Source organism: Macaca thibetana, chromosome 5 (genome assembly GCF_024542745.1).
Source record: "Macaca thibetana thibetana isolate TM-01 chromosome 5, ASM2454274v1, whole genome shotgun sequence".
NCBI lineage: Eukaryota > Metazoa > Chordata > Mammalia > Primates > Cercopithecidae > Macaca > Macaca thibetana.
The window spans coordinates 93898968-93922778 of record NC_065582.1 but is presented as its reverse complement, the minus strand read 5'-3'; the positions used below and the strand labels follow the sequence as shown (position 1 = coordinate 93922778).

At 36.7% G+C, this 23811-nt stretch overlaps 1 protein-coding gene across 10 annotated transcripts in view; it reads left to right on the top strand.

Annotated features, from left to right (window-relative positions):
- Positions 1-23811, top strand: part of BMPR1B (bone morphogenetic protein receptor type 1B) — a 396435-nt gene that overhangs the window by 268702 nt on the left and 103922 nt on the right. Inside the window, exon 1 of one of the 10 annotated variants that reach the window (XM_050791846.1) lies at positions 17546-23152. The exons of the other annotated variants lie outside the window; for them this stretch is intronic. Within the exon in view, the coding sequence (XP_050647803.1) occupies positions 23080-23152 (73 nt within the window). The 5' untranslated portion in view covers positions 17546-23079. Of the gene's footprint in view, positions 1-17545; positions 23153-23811 lie in introns of those variants that run through there. 10 annotated transcript variants of the gene reach the window in all.

The following is a 23811-nucleotide window of genomic DNA, read 5'->3' as shown; positions in this document are numbered from 1 at the left end:
CTGTCCATATTGACTGTCCATATTAAGCTTGGTTTCCCATCATTTGTTATTCCAATTATTTTATATTATACATTCTCTGTATAATTACTAGTACTTTTCCTTTTCCTGAAAAAAATTGCTTTAATATTCATATAATTTTAGAGGTCATTAGAAATTTTCCCTTAATGTTTAAATTGTTTTAGATTAAAATGGTAATTATGAGGATTAGCCCTAATCTTACTTTTCTAAAATATGGGTAAGGGTGCTGTAGTTGTTTTTCTTTTTTTTTAAGTCTGTACTTTTAAAGAAATGAAAGGAAGATTTTTCCCCTCCCCTCTGCTCCCCTTCCCTACCCCTCTCCCCTCCCTTCCCCTCCTGTCCCATCACTTCTCCCTCCCTGCCTCCCTTTCTCCCTTCCATTCTTATTTATTGGAGGTGGTGTCTCACTCTGTTATCCAGAGTAGAGTGCAGTGACATGATCTAGCTCACTGCAGCCTCAAAATTCTGGGTTCAAGAGATTCTCTTCCCTCAGCCTCCCAAGTAGCTGAGACTAAAGGCATGCCACCACCAGTGGCTAATTTTTTAAAAAAACTTTTGTAGAGATGGGGTCTTGCTGTGTTGCCCAGGGTGGTCCCAAACTCCTGGGCTCAAGCGATCCTCCTGCCTCAGCCTCCCAAGGTGCTGGGATTAAAGGTGTGAGCCACTATGCTCAGCCAAGATTTTTCTTAACTAAATGTTTCAAGTTATCAATAGTACAGACTCTTGCTTCTTTCTCTAAGGCCACTTAAAAAGAGATAGTACTTTTTAAGGGTCAGAAAATCAGCTAGCTTTGTTTGTAAAACATGATGAAATGAAATGCTTATTTCCAAATCTGAAAGAACTTGTTTCCCAATTAACTTAATTTTTTCTTTTGTATTTTATTTAAAAATAAAGTTAGAAGTGAAAGTACTGATTATTTCATAATTTGTTGGCGTCTAAAATGCTAAATCAGTTATCTGAAGTCATCTGATTAAAGATGTAGGAGAAAACCAAAATGTCTGCGCTTCTTACCACCATATCCTGTTTACGTGTGATTCTGAGGGAGGAACTCAGCTTGCATTATTATTTGTCTTTTTGAACTGGATGATAAATGCTGAGCCATCATGTCAAGCCTATTCTGAAGATGTCCAGAGTAACAATAAACCTTTTGTGATGAAAATGGTGTAGGATAGCTATTTACCAACTTAAAAATCATAAACTTACTTGTTACCTGTATTTCAATGTGCTTTGCACATAGGCAGTCTTCAGTTTGACTGGGAAAATGTGAGTTAAAGTATCTTAAATAGAATAGAACTGTTTTTACTTTTAGTGTTGTACTTTATACCCCAGAACACTCAGATAATTAAATGAGTAGATGAAATGCCTGCTTTTATGTGCATATACACATGTATTTTTCAACGTGTTCCATACTTTTTATTGGCAGTGCTAATAACGACCTTTAATCTGTGTATTACTGTCTACTTGATCATTCTAACTATGTCAAAGATCGCCTTGTAGAGGTAAGCTTTCCACTGTAGAAGAGTCACCAAAGTAAAGGAAAGCACACTCTTACTCAAATGATTTAACTTAATGAATATCATCTCTTTAGTGCAGAGGCAATAGAAAGGCAGGGCCAAAAGCACTTACCCCAGGAGGTTATATATAGGATGATTGGAGACATTTCTAAAGACAATGAGGCACTAGCATTGTGTAAGAGGGAGGCTATTTCACTCTGAGGGCTCATGCTGGAATTAACTGGTGTCATTTTGAAGGAGGGTTTTGCTAATTGGCATCTCCCAATTGTATATAATGCCAACACCTTTTTCTATTAATTATTTCCCGTAAGTATAGCTCAGTAAAGCAAAACTCCCTCCAAATGTATAAAAGTTTAAAAGAAACTGTTGGAATTTAATTAGTTTCCAAAAGCCCTATGTGAACTGTAACAGTTGGTTGGTATTAATTGTATAATGTTTTGTTGTTTGACTTTGCAAGCATTATGTTCATGTATTGTGGTGATGGCCTGCTGAGTAATTGCAAGGTTCATTATACTACCAAGACTGTCAAGGGGTATTTATGGATATTCATGTGCAGTGAACCCTTGAACTTGAACTGGTCATTCTTGTCTCCCATGGCTGGAATTGTGTTTACTCTAAATGGCAGGAGAAACTTTAATTATGAAACTAGAAAAAAGACAAAATTACCTTACTTTAAAACGGTAAACAAACTATTAAGAAATGTACATGTGTTTGGCACATTACTATAAAATTGCTATCTCTTTACTGCCAAGGAAACACTTAATAATTCTAAGCTTTAAATTTTTAAAAGATGCCTTGTTTGTGGTAGATGTATGCCTCTAAAATTATTTGTTTCCATGTAAAAAGATACTAGAAATCTACTGTTTCTAATGCAGGAATTCTGTATATCAACAAAATATTAAAGTTGATTAAACAGAATTAAATAATAAAAATTAAAAATATTAATATAAAGCTTAAAATGTGATCCAAGCATTGTACATTACTTAGAAAATGCTTAAAATTGAGGAAGAATTTAAAAAGTAAAATGGAAGTTTTTATATACAGATTTATCAACAAGTAATTATTTGTCAAAGGTAAAGTTTGTCACGATAATTGAAATGATCTCTTATCTGTGTCTCACCACTAGCCTTCCAAGTTCTTGAGAACAGAAACATTTCTTAGTTAATCTATGTATCTTCTAGTTAATCTGTATATCTTCTATTTCTCAATGCAGAGAGCGTATTCAGTGAAATTATATGGTATTGAATTGAGAGCTGAGAGAGAATATGGCACATTAGAGAGGAGTGTAATCAGGAGTGGAATGACATGACTGGACCCTGAGGTACATAAGAGATGGAACTTGAGAATTAGGCAGCACAGATGCTTCTGTTTTCAGAAACTTGGATCACATGCAGAGAATATTATGGATGGATTGCAGATTTTTTTTTTGAGACAGGGTCTTGCTGAGTTGCCCAGGCTGGAGTGCAGTGGTTATTCACAGGTGCAATCATAGTATACTATAGCCTCGAACTCCTGGACTCAAGTAGTTCTCCCTCTTTGGCTTTTCAATTAGCTGGGACTACAGGGACACAGCACCATGCCTGGCTGTCGTTGCAGGATTTTAAGAAGCTATTCTGACCGCAACGTGGATCATGGGGATAGGAGTAGAAAAACAACTCTTTGATTTACCAGTATGGATTATAGTATCCTGGAAATCCAAGTTGAACAAAGAGGTTTAAAAAGATACTCTTAAAAATTGTTTTGACTGGACAGGGTGACTCACTCCTATAATCTCAGCACTTTAGGAGGCTGAGGTGGGAGGATTGCTTCAGCCCAGGAGTTCAAGGCTGCAGTGAGTATGGTCGCATCACTGTACTCCAGCCTGGGTGGCAGAGCAGACTAATGTCTCAAAAAAAAAAAAAAAAAAAAAAAAAAAAAAGGTAAAATACTGTAACATAACATTTCTCATCTTAATCATTTATGTTACAGCTCAGTAGTATTCAGTATATTCACATTGTTGTGCAGCCAGTCTCTGCAGCTCTTTTCATTCGGAGAAGCTAAAACTCTTAGTCTACTCAGGTTGCTATCACAAGGTACCATAGACTGGATAGCTTAGACAACAGACATTTGTTTTTCACAGTTCTGGGGACCGGGAAATGCAAGATCAAGGGGCTTGAAGCTTCTGTTCCTGGTCCTGGTGAGCTCCTAACCTCCTGGTTTGCAGCTGGCTACCGTTTTGCTGTGTCCTCACATGGTTGGGGGAGAGAGAGAGAGAGAGAGAGAGAGAGAGAGAGAGAGAGAGAGAGCGAGCATGCACACATGTGAGCATGTGTACGTGCAAGCAATACCTGGTTTCTCTTCCACGTCTTGTAAGGACACTAATTCTGTCATAGCGGCCTCACTCTCATGATGATGTCTAAACCAAATTGCTTCCCAAAGGCCCCACCTCTAAATACTGTAACACAGGAAGTGGGGGGCTTCAACATACAAATTTTGAAGGGACACAAACATTCAGTCCATAATATCCTTTATATCTATTAAATAGCTACTCCCTATTTTCCCTCTCTTATCTCCTGGCAACAGTCATTCTACTTTCTGTCTCTATGAATTTGACTCTATATAGCTCATATAAGTAGAAGCATACAATCTTTAATGTTTTTGCTACTAGCTTATTTCACTTGGTGTAATATCCTTAAAGTTTATCCATGTTGTAGTATGTGTCAGAATTTTCTTCCTTTTTAAGGCTGAATAATATTCTGTTGTAGCGTAGACCGCATTTCATTTATCCATTCGTCCATTGATGGACACTGACGATCCAATGGGTTGGTTCCACCTTTTGGCTATTGTGAATAATGCTGCTATGAACATGGGCATACAAATAGGTCTTTGAGACACAGCTTTCAAGTCTTAATTTTTGAGATGCTACCGTACTATTTCCATAGCTGCCACACTATTTTACATTTCCTCCAACAGTGCACAAACGCTCCAATTTCTTCACATTCTTACCAACACTTGTTATTTTGTGTTTTTGATAGTACTCATTCATGTAAGGTAGTATCTCATTGTGGTTTTGATTTGCATTTACCTAGTTATTAGTGACTTTCATGAGCATATTGGCAGTTTTTGTATCTTCCTAAGAGAAATGTCCACTTTTTAACTGGGTTGTTCATGTGTGTTGAGTTGTAGAAGATTTTTATATAGTCTCAGTAGTAACCCTTCTTCAGATGTATGACTTACATGTTTTCTTCCATCCCTTAGGTTTCCTTTTCACTGTGTTGATTGCATCCTTTGCACAGAAGTTTTTAATTTTAAAGTAGTCTAGTTTATCTTTTTTTTCCTGTTGTTACCTGTGCTTTTGGTGTTATATCCAAGAAATCATTGTCAAGTACAATATCATGAAGCTTTGCCCCTGTGTTTTCTTCTAAGAGTTTTATAGTTTTATCTCTTATGTTTAGGTCTTTAATCTATTTTGAGGTAATTTTTCCATATGGTATAAGATAAGTCTCCAACTTCCTTCTTTTACAGGTGGATATCCAGTTTTTGCAATACTATTTGTTGAAAAGACTCTCTTTTCCCTTTTGCATGGTCTTGGCATACTTTACATACAATGCCAGAGCAAAAGCGTTCTAGTGTGGAAATGAGGAATGGCCTAAGTTAAGGCAGAATCTTGGAGACGTACTAAGTAAGTTAGTCATGGAGGCATTTCCAGGAACAGAATGGTGAAACTTAGAGGAGGAACTTAGACCAGCTTCCTGAGCCAGAAAGAAGATGCCTGCAATGTTTTGTTTATTTTTTAAGGATATCGAAGATAGATAATGAGGGAGGTGTTAAAAGCATGGGCAAAGATGAAAGACAGGCACTCCCTCCCACCCCTGGAAATGTAACATGTAGTGAGGAAGATGGAGTCCATGATTATAATACAAGGAAAAACAAGTGTTATGGAAGTTCAGAAGAGGAAGCAGTTATTTCTGCTGAGATTACAAATAGAATCTTCCTGAATGTATCTTTCACATCCATCGAATTTTTTAGCTGAAAGCAACAGACATCAACCATGATTAATTTACACAGGAAACAAAGTTATTAAGAGGACATTTGCTAGCTCATAGACTGTCTGGAGAGATAGGGGAACCAGTTAGAAGAGACACAGCAAAGAACAGTATTTAAAATTTCACATCAGAATGTATCCTGGCACCATTGTCACCGAACTTAGCATATATACACACTTATTTTTTTATTTTTAATTTTTGGTTACATAATAGGTATATATGTTTATTGGATACATGAGATATTTATTTTTATTTCAGTAGTTTTGGGGGAACAGGTGGTTTTTCCTTGCATAGAAAAGTTCTTTAGTGGTGATTTCTGAGATTTTGGTTCACCCATTACCTGAGCAGTGTATGTTGTACCCAGTGTGTAGTCTTTGATCCCTCACCCCTTCCCACCCATCCCTCAGGGTCCCCAAAGTTCATTAAATCATTCTTAATGCCCTTGCATCCTTGTAGCTTAGTTCCTGCTTATAAGTGGGAAATACAATATTTGGTTGTCCATTCCTGAATTATTTCACTTAGAATAACCGCCTCCAACTCCATCCAGATTGCTGTGAGTGCCAGTGTTTCATTCTTTTTTACGGCTTAGTAGTATTCCATATATAGAAGTTTTTAATTTTAAAGTAGTATATATATACACACACATATATTTGTGTACATATACATATACATAATTTTAAAGTGTATATATATATATACACATACACACACACATACATACATACGTACACACCGCGTTTTCTTTATCTACTCATTGGTTGATGGGCTTTTGGGCTGGTTTTAAATTTTTGCAGTTGTGAATTGTGCTGCTATAAACAGTTTGTACAGTGTTTTATTTCATATAATTTCTTTTTCTTCTAGGTAGATACACAGGAGTGGTATTGCTGGATCAAATGGTAGTTCTATTTTTAGTTCTTTAAGGAATCTCCATACTGTCTTCTATAGTGGTTGTACTAGCTTACATTCTCACCAGCAGTTTACTAGTTGTTCCCTTTTCACCACATCCATGCCAACATCTGTTATTTTTTAATTTTTTAATCATGGTCATTTTTGCAGGAGTAAGGTTGTATCTCATTGTGGTTTTAATTTGCATTTCCCTGGTAATTAGTGATGTTGAGCATTTTTTCATACATTTATTGGGTATTTGTTTATCTTCTTTTGAGAATTGTCTAGTCATGCCCTTTGTCCACTTTTCAGTGGGATTATTTGTTTTTTTTCTTGCTGATTTGGTTTGAGTTTCATGTAGATTCTGGATGTTAGTCCTTTGTCAGATGCATAGTTTACGAATATTTTCTCCCACTCTGTGGGATGTCTGTTTACTCTACTGATTATTTCTTTTGCTTTGCAGAAGCTTTTTGGTTTAATTAGGTCCCATGTATTTATCTTTGTTTTTGTTGCATTTGCTTTTGGATTCTTGGTCATGAACTCTTGGTCTAAGCCAATGTCTAGGAGAGTTTTTCCAATGTTATATTCTAGAATTTTTATGTTTTCAGGTCTTAGATTTAAGTTTTTGATCCATCTCGAGTTGATTTTTGTATACAATGAGAGATGAAGATCCAGCTTCATTCTTCTACATGTGGTTTGCCAATTATCTCAGCACCGTTTGTTGCATAGGGTGTCTTTTCCCTACTTTATATTTTTATTTGCTTTGTTGAAGATTGGTTGACTTTAAATATTTGGTTTTATTTCTGGGTTCTCTATTCTGTTCTATTGGTCTATGTGCCTATTTTTATATCAGTACTACACTGTTTTGGTAACTGTAGCTTTGCAGTATAGTTTGAAGTCAGGTAATGTGATCCCTCCAGATTTGTTCTTTTTTCTTAGCCTTGCTTTGTCTGTAGACTCTTTTGTGATTCCATATGAATTTTAGGATTTTTTTTTCTAGTTCTGTGAAGAATGATGATGATATTTGGATGGGAATTACATTGAATTTGTAGATTGCTTTTGGCAATGTGGTTATTGGCACAATATTGATTCTACCCATTCACTAGCATGGGATGTGTTTCCGTTTGTCTGTGTCATCTCTGATTTTTTTCAGCAGAGTTTTGTAGTTTTCCTCCTAGAGATCTTACACCTCCCAGTTTAGGTATATTCCTAAGTATTTTATTTTATTTTTTCCAGCTATCATAAAAGGGGTTGAGTTCTTGATTTGATTCTCAGCTTGGTCATTGTTGGTGTAAAGTAGTGCTAATTTGTGTTCATTGATTTTGGGGATATATGAGATATTTTGATACGGGCATACAATGTATAATAATCATATCAGGGCAAATGGGGTATCTATCACCTCAAGCATTTATCCTTAGTTTTACTCTTTTCATTATTTTAAATTAATAATGTATAATATACATTATTTATTTATATTTATATTTATGTATATATTTAATTATATACATATAATTAAATTATTATTGACTGTAGTCACACTGTTGTGCTATTAAATTTCTCTTTTTAAATTAATTTCTCTCTAACTGTTTTTTGGTACCCATTAACCATCTTCACTCTTCCCACCCGCACAACCCTTCCTATTATGTAATAAACATCGTATACCCTCTTTGTCCATGATTTCCATTGTTTTAGTTTTTAGCTTTCACAAATATGTGAGAACATGCAAAGTTTGTCTTTCTGTGGCTGACTTATTTCACTTAACATAATCATCTCCAGTTCCATCTATGTTGTTGCAGATGACAGGATCTCATTCTTTTTCATGGCTGAATAGTATTCTACTGGGTGTATATACCACATTTTCTTTATCCATTCATTTGTTGATGGACAATTAGATTTCTTCCAAATCTTGGCTATCCTGAATAGTGCTGTAATAAACATAGGAGTACAGCTATCTCTTCAATATACTGATTTCCTTTTTTTTTTGGTAGTAGTGGGATTGTTGGATTGTATGGTAGTTCTAGTTTTAGTTCTTTGAGGAACATCCAAACTGTTCTCTGTAGTGGTTGTAGTAATTTACATTCCCACGAACAGTGTACAAGGGTTCACTTTTCTCCACATCCTCGCCGGCATTTGTTGCTACCTTAGACACCCCAATTTTGCTGCCCACATTATCAACCCTAGATCTAGATGCTGCCACTAAAACTGGTGCTGCTATTGCCTTTGGAAAATCAATGTAGCTGCTGCTACTGCCGCCACCTCCAATTAGCATGAATGCCCTGAGGTTTTTTCTTGTTAGTTTACTGTAAAGTCTGGGATGGGTACATATGATATAGAGGATTTCAGTCCTGTACTCATGTCCTCGCTGTAGAAGCTGTGAAAGTGAGTATCTGACTTTTTCAGCTTCCATGTTATTGGAGTGCTATCTCCCAGCATTAGAAAATGCCCAACAAATAGGATGGGGGCAGGGCTTAAAGCTAAGTGGTTGCAAAGAATGGAAATATCCATGGAGCTGGGAGAGGTATTGAACAGCTGTAGGAGAAATAGTAATATTTAGATTTGCATTGCTAGAGAGAAATATAAGGTGGTCATTCAGGTAAGTTATTTTCCCTGGTAGTTGAAATGATGTAAACCGAAGCCCTGATATTACTAGGGAACATGTTTGAGAAAAGAGATTATTGGAAAGAATCATTAGCACCTATACTTGTGTGAATGGAAAAGGAAAAACACATGGATAGATAGGCCCTCATCATGAAAACCAAAGGATGAGCTTCTAGCGGATGCCCAGTACATTGTATTTGTTCAATATTCTTTTAAATGAGTGAGGCTCTCCAGAAGGGAAGTACTCTTGAGAAAGGAAGCCCAGAGTTAGTAGTGCTGAAAAGGGTAAAGACTAAGGAAAGTACATTTGTTGACCTTTGAAAGAAGAAATTCATTAGAGTGGTAGGTATAGAAACCAGAGGGCAAGCCAGGATTTGGAAGAAAAAAGTAATTGGTATGAGAATAATTGATGACATGAGGGGTCAGATACTTTAGAAAGAGAGAGATAGGGCTTTACAGAGGAAATAGTTGGAAAAAAGGCTTCTTGAATACATATTCAAGTCACTGTTTCCGGTGTTGGGGGAACATAGGTGAACAAGGTGGAAAAAGAGCAAGGCCCTGGGGGTTTTGTACTCAAGTGGGGCTGAGGGGGAGACAGTTAACAATAAACAAAGTAAGCAAATTATGTAGTAGTTAGAAGGTGTTAAGTGCTATGGAGAAAAAAAAATAAAGCAGTGTAAGGAGGATTGAGAGTTTGGGAATGGGGTGGTTGTAGTGGTAAAGAGAGTACTAGGTACCTTTCATTGAGAAGGTAAGAATTGAGCCAAGATTTGAAGGAGGCAACAGAGAGAGACCTTTTGGATATTGAAGAGAAGAGCATTGTAGGCAGAGGAATCAGGAGATACAAAGCTCTGAGCTGGAGCATGCGTTGTATGTTTGAGGAACAGGATGCAGAAGGGGGAGAAAAAGAGCCCAATGAGGTAGTAATTGGAAGCCAGATCTTGTGGGGCATTGCCAGCTACCGAAAGGATTTTGCAAGGACATCATAAGCATCTGGTCTAGGATTGGCAACTCTCTTATATTTTCTGTAGCCCAGCCTGAGTTTGGTCTAAAGCTTCTTACACAATTCAGAAAGACATTAAGCTTTATTTCCATAGGCTGTTTCTAGTTGCACTCCCAGAAAGTGGTCATCTAAAAAGCAACACAAAGAGATAATGGTCTATAACCAATGTAGAGTGAGGACAAATCCTCTATCAAAAAGGCAGAGGAAAAATTTTGATGAATAATTTATGGTTCTTTTGCCTAACTTCATAAATATTTTTGGTTCAATTTGTCAATTTCTGATTATACACATACCATTTTAATAAAAAATTTAAAATATGTTTAAAGAAAATGTTCCTAAAATAGGAGTTAGAAACATTCCTTTTGAATGTTCTTGCTTCTCTTTTTTCTTCACACATCCTTTGATAGAGGTGCTAATGAGATGTAGTGAGGACTCTGAAGTGCTTCCACTATAAACTTCTGGGAGACCTCAGAGAGGAAATTATGGTGACAATTTAAATCACATTGGTGGTCTTAATGGATCTTAAATCATCTGGGTAAATACAGGCTTTACTCATTTTGGTTAAGGTTGAATTTGAATGTTTCATTTGGCATAAACCTTAGGATAACTCACTGCTTGACTAAATTTGTCACTTTTCAGCTGGGTGTTTGGCGGTACAGACATAACCACACAGAGTTCTGACTAACCATAATAAGATGTGTAGAACAAGGTGATGGGATAAAGGAATGCCTCTGTAACTAAGGCTCTTATATTGACAAGAATAGTAATAGAATTTTATATTTTTCCGTTGTTATTAGTAGAGAATTGTCTTTGGGTCAGATAGGTCACTGGTTTTATCTGATATCGTGATCACTAAAGCTCGTCCTCTACCTCCATAACTTAAGTTTCTTACTTCTGTTATTTCGTGCACATTAAATATCTTATGTTTTTGCTGTAATGCTCTAGACAGGGCAGAGAATGTAGTATCTCCATCTTAAAGTTTAGGTTTCACTAAAACGAAAGTCTGATATCTCTGTGCTGTGAAATTTTCTGATTCAATGAAATTTGTACATGGGGTTCATTTTACTTCTTCTTTTTCTTTTTTCTTTCTTTCTTTTTTTTTTTTTTTTTTTTTTTACACAATCTACTTGTTTAAGCATCCAAACCGATCCCCAGTGTTCTGAAAGTTTTCCATGTGTAGAATCTGTTAGAAAGGCTTTAATGAGATTATGAAGAGCTGCTATTTCTCATAAAAAACAAATAAAGGCAGTAAGCAGGTGTGCCATGTTTCTAAGAGCAGGTAAGAGAAGATATGGAAATATGTGTGTGAGAGAGATGAAAAAGTTTAGCACAAGTTTGTTGTCCAGCACACAGCCTGTGGGCCACATGCAGCCCAGGCTGGCCAGGAGGTTCAACCCAAATTTGTAAATTTTCTTAAAACATTATGAGATTTTTTTGCAGGTTTTTTTTTTTTTTTTTTTTTTTTTTTTTTTTTTTTAGCTCATCAGTGTTAGTGTAGTGTGTAGTGTAGTGTATTTTCTGTGTGGCCCAAGACAGTTCCCCCAGTGTGGCCCTGGGAAACCAAAAGATTGGACACCCCTGGTAGCATGTCATGACTCTGAACCAAAAATCCTGGCATCATTGTTTTTTTTATTTGAAAATACTTTTATATGTACATAGATTTAAAATGCCACCTGAAATAAAAATTAACTTCCTGAAACCTTTATATTTCCTCTAGCATGAATTTTTGAAGGTTACTAACAGCTAAGTCTACTAGCTAAATGTATAAATCCATAGGACTGATATTTCATAGCACTGTTGAGGTTTCTATGGAAAAACTAGTATGTGGTATACAAGAACAAAATTTTTCTCTACTGCTAGTATCTTCTCTTCTAAGACACTTTTTTCTTATGTAATTCTTATATTTAAATATTTTCCAAATAGTTGAAAACAGATTTTCTAGTAGCTATTCTCATATGGTATATGGAGAAGCAGCTTAAGCAAACATTCTTTAAGGGTGTAGATAAGAGCGATACTTCAGATCCTTTTGTGTTAAGTAGAGTTAGTGTTGATATTATCACATCTATTTAAAATTTCATTTTCAATTTACTTATATCAGTTCAAGTTGGATTTGCATAAATTTTATGCACAATTGACTTTAGGATGAAATAAGAGTTACAGTAATCATTTTTAAGAAATTGGTTTTGATACAAAACTTTGTTCAGCTTTTTATAAACGGCAAATGGGTACTAGAGATGTTGATTTTCTGCTTAGGGATGCTTTAGCACTAATTTGATAAAGAAGAAAATGTCCTTAGAATCCCTTTAAAATAGAGCTTCTCGCAAGTCAGGTTATTAGCTCAATGGTTCATGATAGTGTGTAACTTTAACTTGTGGACTCCAGGAGTCAAAGTGTTAATAATTACAATGTCAGTGTGTATCTGTTGCTATTTAAAAATCAAACACAAACCCTTTATAAGTAGTTCCTTATAGGTGGGACAAAGGAAATCTTCTAGAAAGTTCTCTTGGTGTGAAGAAAACATCTTGTTTTGTTAAAACAAACTCAGACTCTTCCAGTGAGGGAAGGACTACATTACATGACTCTGATAGCTTTATTCGTCCACTCGTGTGCCTTCTAAGCCTACAGTGCTACCTCATGGTACCTCCTAAAGTACAGCCTTATGCAAGGAAGAAAAAACCCTTTCTTCAATTCCAAGGCACCTCACTCTCCTTAGTTGCTTAGAAGGGTCTTTGAGAAACTTATAAAGAATGCATATAAAATACTGCTTTATGTTAATGACAATATATGTATTTGATGTGCAAACCTCCTGGGCCCAAGTGATCCTCCCAGCTCAGCCCGCTGAGTAGCTAGTAATACAGTTGTGCACTACCACACCTGGGTACATTTTTTTGTTTTTAGTAGGGATGAGGTCTTCCTATGTTGCCCAGGTTGGTCTCGAACTTCTGGGCTCAAACGATCCTCCTACTTCGGCCTCCCAAAGTGCTGGAATTACAGGTGTGAGCCACCACACGTGGTCTATACTTGTTTTTTTATAATAAACACTTTACACGCTTTAGAGGAGAGTTCCACCTCGCCATGGGTTGGAAACCCCTGACCTCTGAAGGCACTGCTGTTGCATGACACAGTGTTTAGTGTCACCTCCTCTGAATCTACAGATTTGGAATTTAGAATATCTGATCCTCCTTTTATGCTCCAGCCCTCAGAATTTCTGGTAGTCATGTTTGCTGAGTGAATCTCACCAGCATCCCAGATTCTTGGAGTCCTCCATCCACTGAATGGACTTTTTTTTTTTTTTTTTTTTTTTGACCCCAGATATTTCTCCTAGAACAAAAATACATAGGTCCCTACCTAGTGAAGTATTGGTATCTGATCCAATGGATTCCTTTTTTTTTGTTGTTTGTTTGTTTGTTTGTTTTTGAGACGGAGTCTCGCTCTGTCGCCCGGGCTGGAGTGCCGTGGCGGGATCTCAGCTCACTGCAAGCTCCGCCTCCCAGGTTCACGCCATTCTCCCGCCTCAGCCTCCCGAGTAGCTGGGACTACAGGCGCCCGCCACTTCGCCCGGCTAGTTTTTTGTATTTTTTAGTGGAGACGGGGTTTCACCGTGTTAGCCAGGATGGTCTCGATCTCCTGACCTCGTGATCCACCCGTCTCGGCCTCCCAAAGTGCTGGGATTACAGGCTTGAGCCACCGCGCCCGGCCCCAATGGATTCCTAACCATTTCTCAGGGCTTATACCTTAGGTGTACACAGTATTCTTATCTGAAATTGGGAATGATATTTCCTGCTGCACAGGGCGGCAGTGAGGATTAAATGAAATAATCAGAGTGAGCATCCCTAATCCAAAATCTGAAATACTCCAAAATCCAAAACTTTTTGAGCACCTGCCTAATACCAAAAGTGGAAAATTCTACACCTGACACATTTTTATTGTATTAATGGTATGTCATAATTTTTACTGTTAAGTACTTACATGTGAATAAGTGGGAGAAAATGATTGCTTATTGATAATGTACAAATTGAGAGTCAGAAATAATGGTGATGCCAAACAAACACAGATTGTCTGTAAGAGTGGCTGACACAGTGACACCTTTGTTCTCTTATGGCTTGATGTATACAAACTTTGTTTCATGCAAAAAATTATTTAAAATATTGTATAAAATTACCTTCAGACTGTGTCTGTAAGGTGCATGTGAAACGTAAATGAATTTCATGTTTACCCTTGGGTCCCATGCCCAAGATATCTTATGTTTATGTAAAAATTCCAAAATCTAAAAATCTTTGAAATCCAAAGCAATTCTGACCGCAAGCATTTTAAATAAGGGATGCTTAAACCTGTATGTTAGGTACACAAATAGTGCCTCACAAACAGTAAAAGATGGCCAATTAGTATGGATCATGATCATTATCATTGTTGTCATCATGATCCTAGCTGTCATCATCCTGAGTTCTATCTGGAAATAACTACACTAGTCTTGCCTGGGTTTCTTGCTTCCCATCTCCTGCCAAGACATCTTCCTCTCATTCCGGTTCAGTTTCTTTCCTGAGATAGTCATATTTTCCAGGTGATAGTTTACTCTGTAATGATTAACATAAAGAATAACCTCACAGTTTATCTGTCACCTAGTTCCCTGTTACTAGGGTGCAAGTCTGACCTCATGGTCTTTTAGTAGCATATCACTAAAACCAAATAATAAACTAAAGATCCATGCAAGAATAATGCATATATAGAGGCAATCTGGAGGGTTTGTTGTTGTTGTTGTTGTTTTAATTGGCAAATTTACTAAGTTAATTTTCTTTGGTAGTTTAATCATATAAGTTACCTTGAATTCTCTTCCTGCTCTTTTAATGTTCATCGCCTTGTTGTCTCATGAATTGTTTTGTAAACCTTTGTGTCTAATCTTATTTTGTGCACAGGCCATGCATATAATTATTATATTCATAGCATGACATTAGCTTTTAAAAAGAATTTTGTGATCGCTAGGTAAACGATATTGTAGTAGATTTAAAGTATCAATCTATCATCAAATTCCATGAAGCATCTTTGTCTGATGGATTTGATTGTGCTGTTGCTGAAATCATGCCCTCCAAGTATAGAGTGTTGCAATATTTTAAGAGAACACAGTTTGGGGCTTATTTGTTCTTTTTCAAAAGCTACCTCAAATTCCTGGCATGAGCTGTGGGGAGGGGCAACAATAAAAGACAAACATTAGAAGCCTGTTTCAGAAGGTATCATCGTATCTACACTATAATATTGGGGCTCTTGCCTGTTAGTAATGACAGTATTTGTGTTAGGTGAAAAATGGTTTGTGCTGTTGACTAGTCTTCAGTTTATTTAACTATGCTCAGTTTTGTAACAAATGTATGTCCTCTATTTTATAAATGCTTTAAAAATATGTTTTGAGTATGATTGTTATAAAAGAAATTTTATATTTTTGGTTTTTAAAATATATACTTAATAAAATGTCTTCAGGAAAGAAAATATAGCAATCTGCTAAAGCTATTGAGACCTGGTTTATAACAAAAGTTTTGAGATTTTAAAGCTGAAATGAAATCTGGTTGTCTCTTTGTATACGAATTGTTTTTGTTGCCAGTAGTAACTATAGAGAATTTTTTGAAACAGCACCCTTTTAATAACAATGGTCTCCCCAAATATATTGTGGCATAGCTTTAAACGTTATTAAGTCTGTCTTGGACTCCCCCTTCCTCTCCCTGAGTAAATGGAAGAAAAGTTTGGCAGGCTCCATGCTGTGCACTTGATTGATGTCCAGAACATCTGAAGGACTTTTGTGTCCTGCCTGCTCTCCATGAGTGCATAATGTGTGAATACTTAAAGAAGGTCAGCCCTTATCACATGTAATCTAGGCCTGAAAGCAGATCAACAGTGACAGTCATATCCCGTAAGTAAGAACACAAATCATCCTCTACATGCTTTAGACAAGTTGTGGGATATTTTTTTCTCTCTTTTTACCCCTTCCCACTCATGGAGGACCTTGGCGGAGCAATGAAAGCAGAGAGAAGACGTGCTCAGAATAATGTGTCACTCGTTCAAGGGAGAAAGGGATTGTTTATTTGTAATAATGTGATGGTCTTTCACTCTGCAGCTGAAGGGAGCTTTGGGTTGTTAATGACTAGTGATGTGGAATGCTGCAAATTAGAATGGGGTGGGGAGGCAGGAGGCAGCCTGAAAGAGGGCTAAAGTTGTGGTCTTTATAAACTCCAAAGTCAGGAAAAAAGTTTTTGTACCGTGGGCTCTGTTGTTAATTTTTTTTTTTTTCTCATAGTGGAGTAGCTTTTTATGATAGTATGTAAGTGTTTAGTTAAAAGCCAGAATAATAAAACGAATTACCAGTGCAGTTCTGAGGTCACTTTTGTTTTTGGTACAACATGTATGAAAGTTTGAAAAACGTTTTAGTGCAAAGCTCTTGGTAGGACCTAAAAGGCTATGGCTTCCAATAGGAAGAAGGAAATAACTGTTGTTATGAGTGTGCCTGTGTGTTTGGACAGAAGTTTAACTGAAAAGTAAATTTTATTCCAAACAGTATTAGCAGGGATGTTCACATGATAAAGAAAATAACACTCATAAATTAAAAAAAAAAAAAAAAAAGAAAATAACACTCACCTTATTGTTCTCATTAAGAATAATAAATATATTATTATGTTTTCTTAGATACCAAGGAAAATATTTTTCTTCTTATTTCCAAAACTTTATTAGTTTCCTTTGAAATATAATCAGCTGCAAGGAGTAGTAGCTGTCAGTTTGCACAATGGAAAGTAACCTGTGCTTACCTCCAGAAATGAAGACATTGCTCCCCATGTGTGTAGGATAAAATCAAAACTTCTAATTATTGGCTACAAGGCTCTTCCTAACCTCCCCAGCCTACTTTTCCAGCCTAATTCCCCTGCTCTCTAGGCATATCGAGCTTCTCCTGTTCTCTGCAAGCACTGCTCTTTTTCTTACTCATATACGTACTGTACTGCATGTTTTCTTTGCCTAGATTTTCTTTGCCTTCCCTTCACCCAGTGAATTCCTACTTACCTTTGAAGACCCGGTTCAAATGCCTCCCCCACGCAAGTCCAACCCTCACCCTCAGGCAGAATTAATCTTTGTTTGTTCCCTGGTTTTTCCATGTTTCCTCAGCATAGCAGACAGTTACTGTACTGCATTGTCATTATTGGATTGTATGTTTGTCTTCACCCACTAGAGGATAAGCTTTGTCCTGAAGGCAGGTGCTGTCTCTTTTTAATGTTCTTACGTCCATTCAGTAGACACAATCCCCCCAAATATAGCAAATAGTGAATGTTTTTGAGATAAAAACTGTATATAAACATAAAATCAGGAGATTTGGGGAGTTTCTATGTGAAAATGAATCACAAATTGAAATTGGTAGCAAGGTAGTCTCCATTTAAAATTCTTCAGTATACTTCTACTTCAAATGCATGGATATTTAATGAATTAAGTAAAAATGAATTGGATTAAAATAAATATTTAGTTTTGCAGGTATAATTTGACTTTTTTTTGAGGTGAGGTCTTGCTGTATTGCCCAGGCTAGTCTCGAACCCCTGGGCTCAAGCAGCCCTGTTGCCTTGCCCTCCCTAATAGCTGGGACTATAACCAAGGACAAACCACTGTGTCCAGCTTTAATTGAATTTTTAAAATCTCGACTTGAGATATTTTGTATCCTTGATTTAATGATCACACTGTTTGTGACAGGAACAACTCGGCAAATGTTACATTGTAGCCTATTATATTAGAGAACATTATTTTTATTAGCAAAGCTTTTCATGTGGGAGGCAAGAGAGAGATTAGTGAGAGTTGTCAGGAAATTACTAACATTTTCTGCTGTCTTCCTATGTTCTGGGTACTGTGTTCAGTAGTCTGTATTCCTTCATTTATTTAGGGGTAATTAGCAGAGGGTTTAAATAATCTGCCCCAGATTATACACAACACAAATAGGCCCTTTCTGCTGTATAGCAAAGACTCTGTAAATCTGGAATGTGTGAATGTCATTAGTAAGAATTCTGCAAATGACAAACGGTGATGTCCTACTCATATTAGTAGTACTCTCCATAGTGCTCCTTTTTCCTTCCTTTGCCCTTCTGGCAGGTGTACATTTTCAAATGGTGACCTTTCTTTCAATCTTCTCTCAGAGCTTTCTTTGAAGACTCATTTGGTATATAAATTAACTTGCAAAATTAAGTTGGCTATCTCAGTAGAAGAAGAACGCCTCAGACATAAACCGTTGTTATTCTCCTTTCTGGTATTTCTTCCTGTAGGTAAAGATGTAATTGAAGTCGAATCTATTGGAGCAGTTAAGTGAATCTGTGATGAAAGCTGCACACGCAGGTATATAACCGTTTGGCACATTGGTTCTTTCTCTGCTGTCAACTCTGTGGTTAGGAGATTGGGAGCGAATGTTTAACTGCTATGAAACCCATTTTTTAAAATAAACTTTTTATTTTATAATTGATTTAGAAAATTTCCAAAGGTAATATAAAGTCCTCATCTACCCTTCACCCAGTTTCCCCTGCTATTAATATTTGACCTTACTTTGGAGCTCTATATGTGTCACAGCTAGGAAAGGAACAATTGTGTATTACCAGCAACTAAGCTCCAAACTTTATTCAGATTTGTTTCCTCTCTCCCTTTTCATAATGCCATTTTTGTCTGTTCAAGGATCCCGTCTGGAAAACCACTTTGCACTTAGTCAACATGTCGTCTTTTGGTTTGTAACTGTTTTTTTACACTTTCCTTGATAGTTTTAAGAAGTGATGATCAGATATTTTATTTAATATTTCTGAAATGGAGTCGACCTGATGTATTTCTCATAGACTGGGGTGGTTGATGTTGAGGAGGTAGACCATAGAGGTGAAGTGCCATTCTCATCATATCAGGGGTACCAGTTGTCAGCATGGCTTGTCTTCAGTCATGTTAACCTCCATCACCTGCCCAAGGGAGTGTTTGCCAGTTATTCCAGTGTAAAGTTATATTCCTTTTCATACTGTACTTCTTGGAAGCAAGTCACTAAGCACAGCTTAGAGTCAAGAGTGGGGTTGATTAAGCTCTGCTTCATGGAGTGAGACTATCTAAATATATAAAATATTTGAATTATTCTGAAAGGGAGATTTTCCCCATTCTACCATTGATTTACTTGGTTATCCAGTTACTAAATCTTTATTTTAAAGATAATTTCAACCTTTATTTTAGATTCAGAGGGGAAATGTGTGGGTTGTTACATGGGCATATTGTGTGTTGCTGAGGTTTGGGGTCGAATTGATCCAGTCACCCCGGTAATGAGCATAGTACCCAGTAGTTTTTCAACCCCTGGCAGCCTGCCTGTCTCCTTCCCCACTCCAGTAGGCCCCAGTGTCTGTTGTTGCCATCTTTATGTCCAAGTGTACCTAATGTTAAGTTCCCACTTTTAAGTGAGAATATGCAGTAATAGGGATATATCTGTTCCTGTGTTAATCTGCTTAGGATAACGCCCTCCAGCTGCATCAGTGTTGCTAGGATTTCATTCTTTTTTATGACACTAGTATTCCATGGTGCATATGTACCATATTTTCTTTATCCAGTCTACTGATGATGGGTACCTCGGTTGATTTCATATCTTTGCTACTCTCAGTAGTGCTGCAATGAACACATAAGTACCCATGTCTTTTTGGTAGAACGATTTATATTCTTTTGCGTATATACCCAGTAATGGTTTTACTGAGTAGAATGGTAGTTGGTAGTACTGTTTTAACTTGTTTGAGAAATCTCCAAACTGCTTTCCATGGTGGCTGAACTAATTTATATTCCTACAAACAATGTATAAGCATTCCCTTTTCTCCTCAGCCTTGCCAGTATTTGTGAATTTTTGACTTTTTAGTAATAGCCTTTCTGACTGGTGTAAGATGGTATTTCACTATGGTTTTGATTTGCATTTCTCTGATAGTGACGTTGAACATTCTTTTCATGTGTTTCTTGGCCTTTTGTGTGTCTTCTTTTGAGAAGCATCTGTTCATGTTGTTTGCCCACTTTTTAATGTGGTTATTTGTGTTTTGCTTGTGGAATTATGAAACCAGTTCTTGACCTGGTACAGATAGGGGCTTAATTAGATTGGATGTTGGAAATTAAAATATAAACTATAGATAAAAATATGTACATTAGGGTGAGTGGGTTAAATCATAGGCAAATCTGGGTTGTTTTGCTAAATTAGACTTTTGATCTACATAATAAGAGTTTCATGAGATTTTGTTGAACCAAGTAGTCAGGGGCCTAATATGCCATTTATAGAAGATCCCCTTCATTGTTGGCACCCAGCATATGTTAATAATTAAGTTAAAAATGGAGGAAATTAGTAGGTATACATTTTGATTTTTTAAAATATTGCTAAATGAAAGAAATAGGTATTAGCAAAAAGTTTGACTAAGTGGAAACCTCTCCTCATACGTTTAATCTTGTTTTCACTCTCCCTCACCTAGTTGGAAGGTGAGGTTCAGAGATTCATCCTACATGCTGAAGTCCAAAAGTCTTTTTGGAGATGGGGTCTTGCTCTGTCACTCAGGCAGGATTGTAGTGGTGTGATCATAGCTTACTGCAGGCTGGAAATCCTGGCCTAAAAAAATTCCTCCTATCGTAACTTCCCCAATAATTGGGAATACAGGTATGACCCACCATACCCAGCTAATTAAAAAAAAATTATGTTAGAGATAGGGTCTTGCTATGTTGCTCAGGCTGGATTGAACTTTTGGCCTTAAGTAATCCTCTTGCCTCAGCCTCTCAAGTAGCTGGGATTACAGGTATGAGTCTATGGGCCCAGCATAATTTTTTTTTTTTTGAAATTCATATATTCCAAACTCCGTAACCTATATTCAAAGTCCTGCACAATTTGGTTCCACTCTGTCTAGCTTTCTTTCCAACCACTTACTAATAGGAGCTGTCTGTTCCAGTAAGATTGTCCTCATGCTATTGCACAAATTGAAAATTCATATTGACCTGTAAACCTTGCTCATATAATTTCTTTCCTCTCAACTTCTGTATTGCTGTGTAAGTTCAATTCATCTTTCAGCATCCAGCTCTCCCTGCAGTCTGGGCCCAGTCTGTTCCATCCTCTGCTTGGAATTTCCATGTTTATTCTGTTGGGGCCACTTCATCTTAAAATGTCATACATTTTTACTTAATTATTTCTTATATACTTATTTTGTGGTATTATAACCTTCTTGAGGAACCAAGTCAGCTTGCACATAGTTCAAAATCAGCAATGGTTGCTGATGTGAATTCTTTGGAACTGAATTAGGATTCTGGGGAGAGAGCAGAGATTCTGTCTTTAACTTTCAGCCATTTATAGAAGCCCATATTGGGGAAATGTGAGCAGTGGGAGCTGTCCCACATTTCAGCTATTCACTTCTTGCCCCAAAGCTCAAGGCTGGATTCCAAATTGGCAGTGGAACCATGTTGTGAATGTGGCTCTGAGCCCAACATAGAAGGTTTGAAAGGCAGATTCTATTGCTTGATTTTTGTCTGTTTTTCCCACATATCCCTCTGCTCCTAATCATCCTTACTCATTTTACTATATACCGATCTCTTTTCCTAACTAAAAGGGATATGGATAAGTATTACTCAAAGACAGTTCTTTTTAATCACCACCAACTTCCATGTTTCTGATAACTAAGTTGCATGGCTTCTGTGAAATGCAGAATGTGTCGTTTATTAAGCTCAGAGTAGTTTAAGATTTCCTACATGGTTAAAATTCTGTATTTTGGTTAAATTTCATGAAAGTACTTATGAAAGTATAAATTGAGAGTGTTGATTGGTTGTAGTATGTGTAAAATCATCAAAACAAAACATTGTTGGGCTTTCCTAAACTAGAGAGTAGATTTGAATGGTCCCTAGTGGAATAGTGCTGGGAGGTGCAGGATGGGGTCAGGAGCAGGGGCAAATGAGGGGTGTCTTTTGAAAGTGAGAAGAAAGCAGAGATTCTTTTTCCAAGAAAAGATTTTTTAAAATATCAAGTAAACGTATAATGATGATATCTAGATATAACCATTGTAATACATTTGCTACTCTACTCATAAATCCTTTTTCAGATAAACTGATGGGATTTAATAATAACCTCTGTTTGTATTTGTCTGTGGTAACATTGTAGTTTCTACATATACTGACAATTCATTTATCTTTCTTGGTGTTCTTTTATTATTGACAGTTCTCAGAGTAAAACAAAAACAAATTTGAAAAAATTTCTTTATCATTCAGTATCATGGCAAATGAAACTTCACAAAAATGTTCATAATTTACATTGAGAAACAGTTACAGTTAAAATCTAAAAAGTGGAAAAACTTGCAATGGTTTTATTTACATAATAAAGTCGGTTAGGTTAACAGCACTTAAAACTATAGTCATAACTGAAATATCTTAACTTGCAACATTTATTAGTGATTACTTTTACATGTGACCCTTTTCATATCTGTGCACTTGATTCAAGGGTATTATTTATCTGTTGACGTAGTGTGAGTAAACTGCTGTAACGTAATACTTTGATCTGTTGCACTGTTTCTGGCATTTCGTTAAGTAAAAATATTATTTCTTGTTTTCTTTTTACATTTCTCAGTTAAAATTCTTAGCAGAGAAAATAAATGTTGGTAAAAGAAACAAACTATTTTATGACAGCAACGTTTTAAATGAGGTTTGCTATGGATTCCCTTCATAGCTGCCTGAGAGATTTGGGGGACATGAGTGTTGCCAGTGCAGAGTGAAGCCCCGGCGTGTGCTAGCCCTTGTGTGGGCAGCTGCGTCAGGCTCCTTTCTTAAGAAAACAATCCAGCTCAGGGTCCTCACCGCCCTTTGTTGTCCTCCCCACGAGGTGATCAGTTGAAGTCTCTGTGGTGACAGAACCAGTTTGTAACAGGCTTGTCTTTCACGGTCCTGTCTCAGGGTTGCTGGCAGGCTTGCGAGAAGATCTGACAAGAGTGGCAGCAGAGGAGTCTCAGTGAAAGACGGAAAGGCAAGAAACAGGAGGCTTAAACAGGCAGGGCACATTGACTGCTCTGCTGCTGCAATGGGTTGGCTGGAAGAACTAAACTGGCAGCTTCACATTTTCTTGCTCATTCTTCTCTCTATGCACACAAGGGGTAAGAAGATCAGTGCCCTCCACTATAGTGCTGACAAGGCTGAGTTAGAGTCTGATTTCGTGGCTTTTATCACAGAAGGGAAAGTTCAGGCCAGAAGTTCAATGTCTATAAAGTTCCATCCCCCATCCTCCAACTGCTTTGTAATTTTACTACTTTCTCTATTACGGCAAGGCTTTCTAAGTAGTCTGTTAGAATAATTTTAAAGAGACTTAACATTTCTATTTTCTCTAACAATTGAGAATTAAATGCAATTCAACTTGGAACTTTAGGAAATTCATTCTCAATATACTGTGACAGTTTATGTGTGAAGAATTTAAGAAAATAGCAATTCTAACAAACTTTTTTCTGATCATTTTAGTTTGAATACTATTAGATTTTTATAGGTTAGTTTTCTTTGAAGTTCATCATTTTTATATGGTTGCATTGAGTAAATCTAACTTTGCAACGGCGATAATTATAGTTCGTGAGTATGTCAAATGTTTGTTCACTTTTAAGAACAGGGGCTTGCTTTGTGATAATTTTGTTCAGAAGAATTATTATTTTATCAAGTTGACTAAAATATAGAAAATGTTAAAACTTATTTAAAATTTTTGAATTAAAGTAATTTTAAGAGTAGAGCTATTTTCAAATGAGAAGAAAGCTAATGAACTGAATATGAT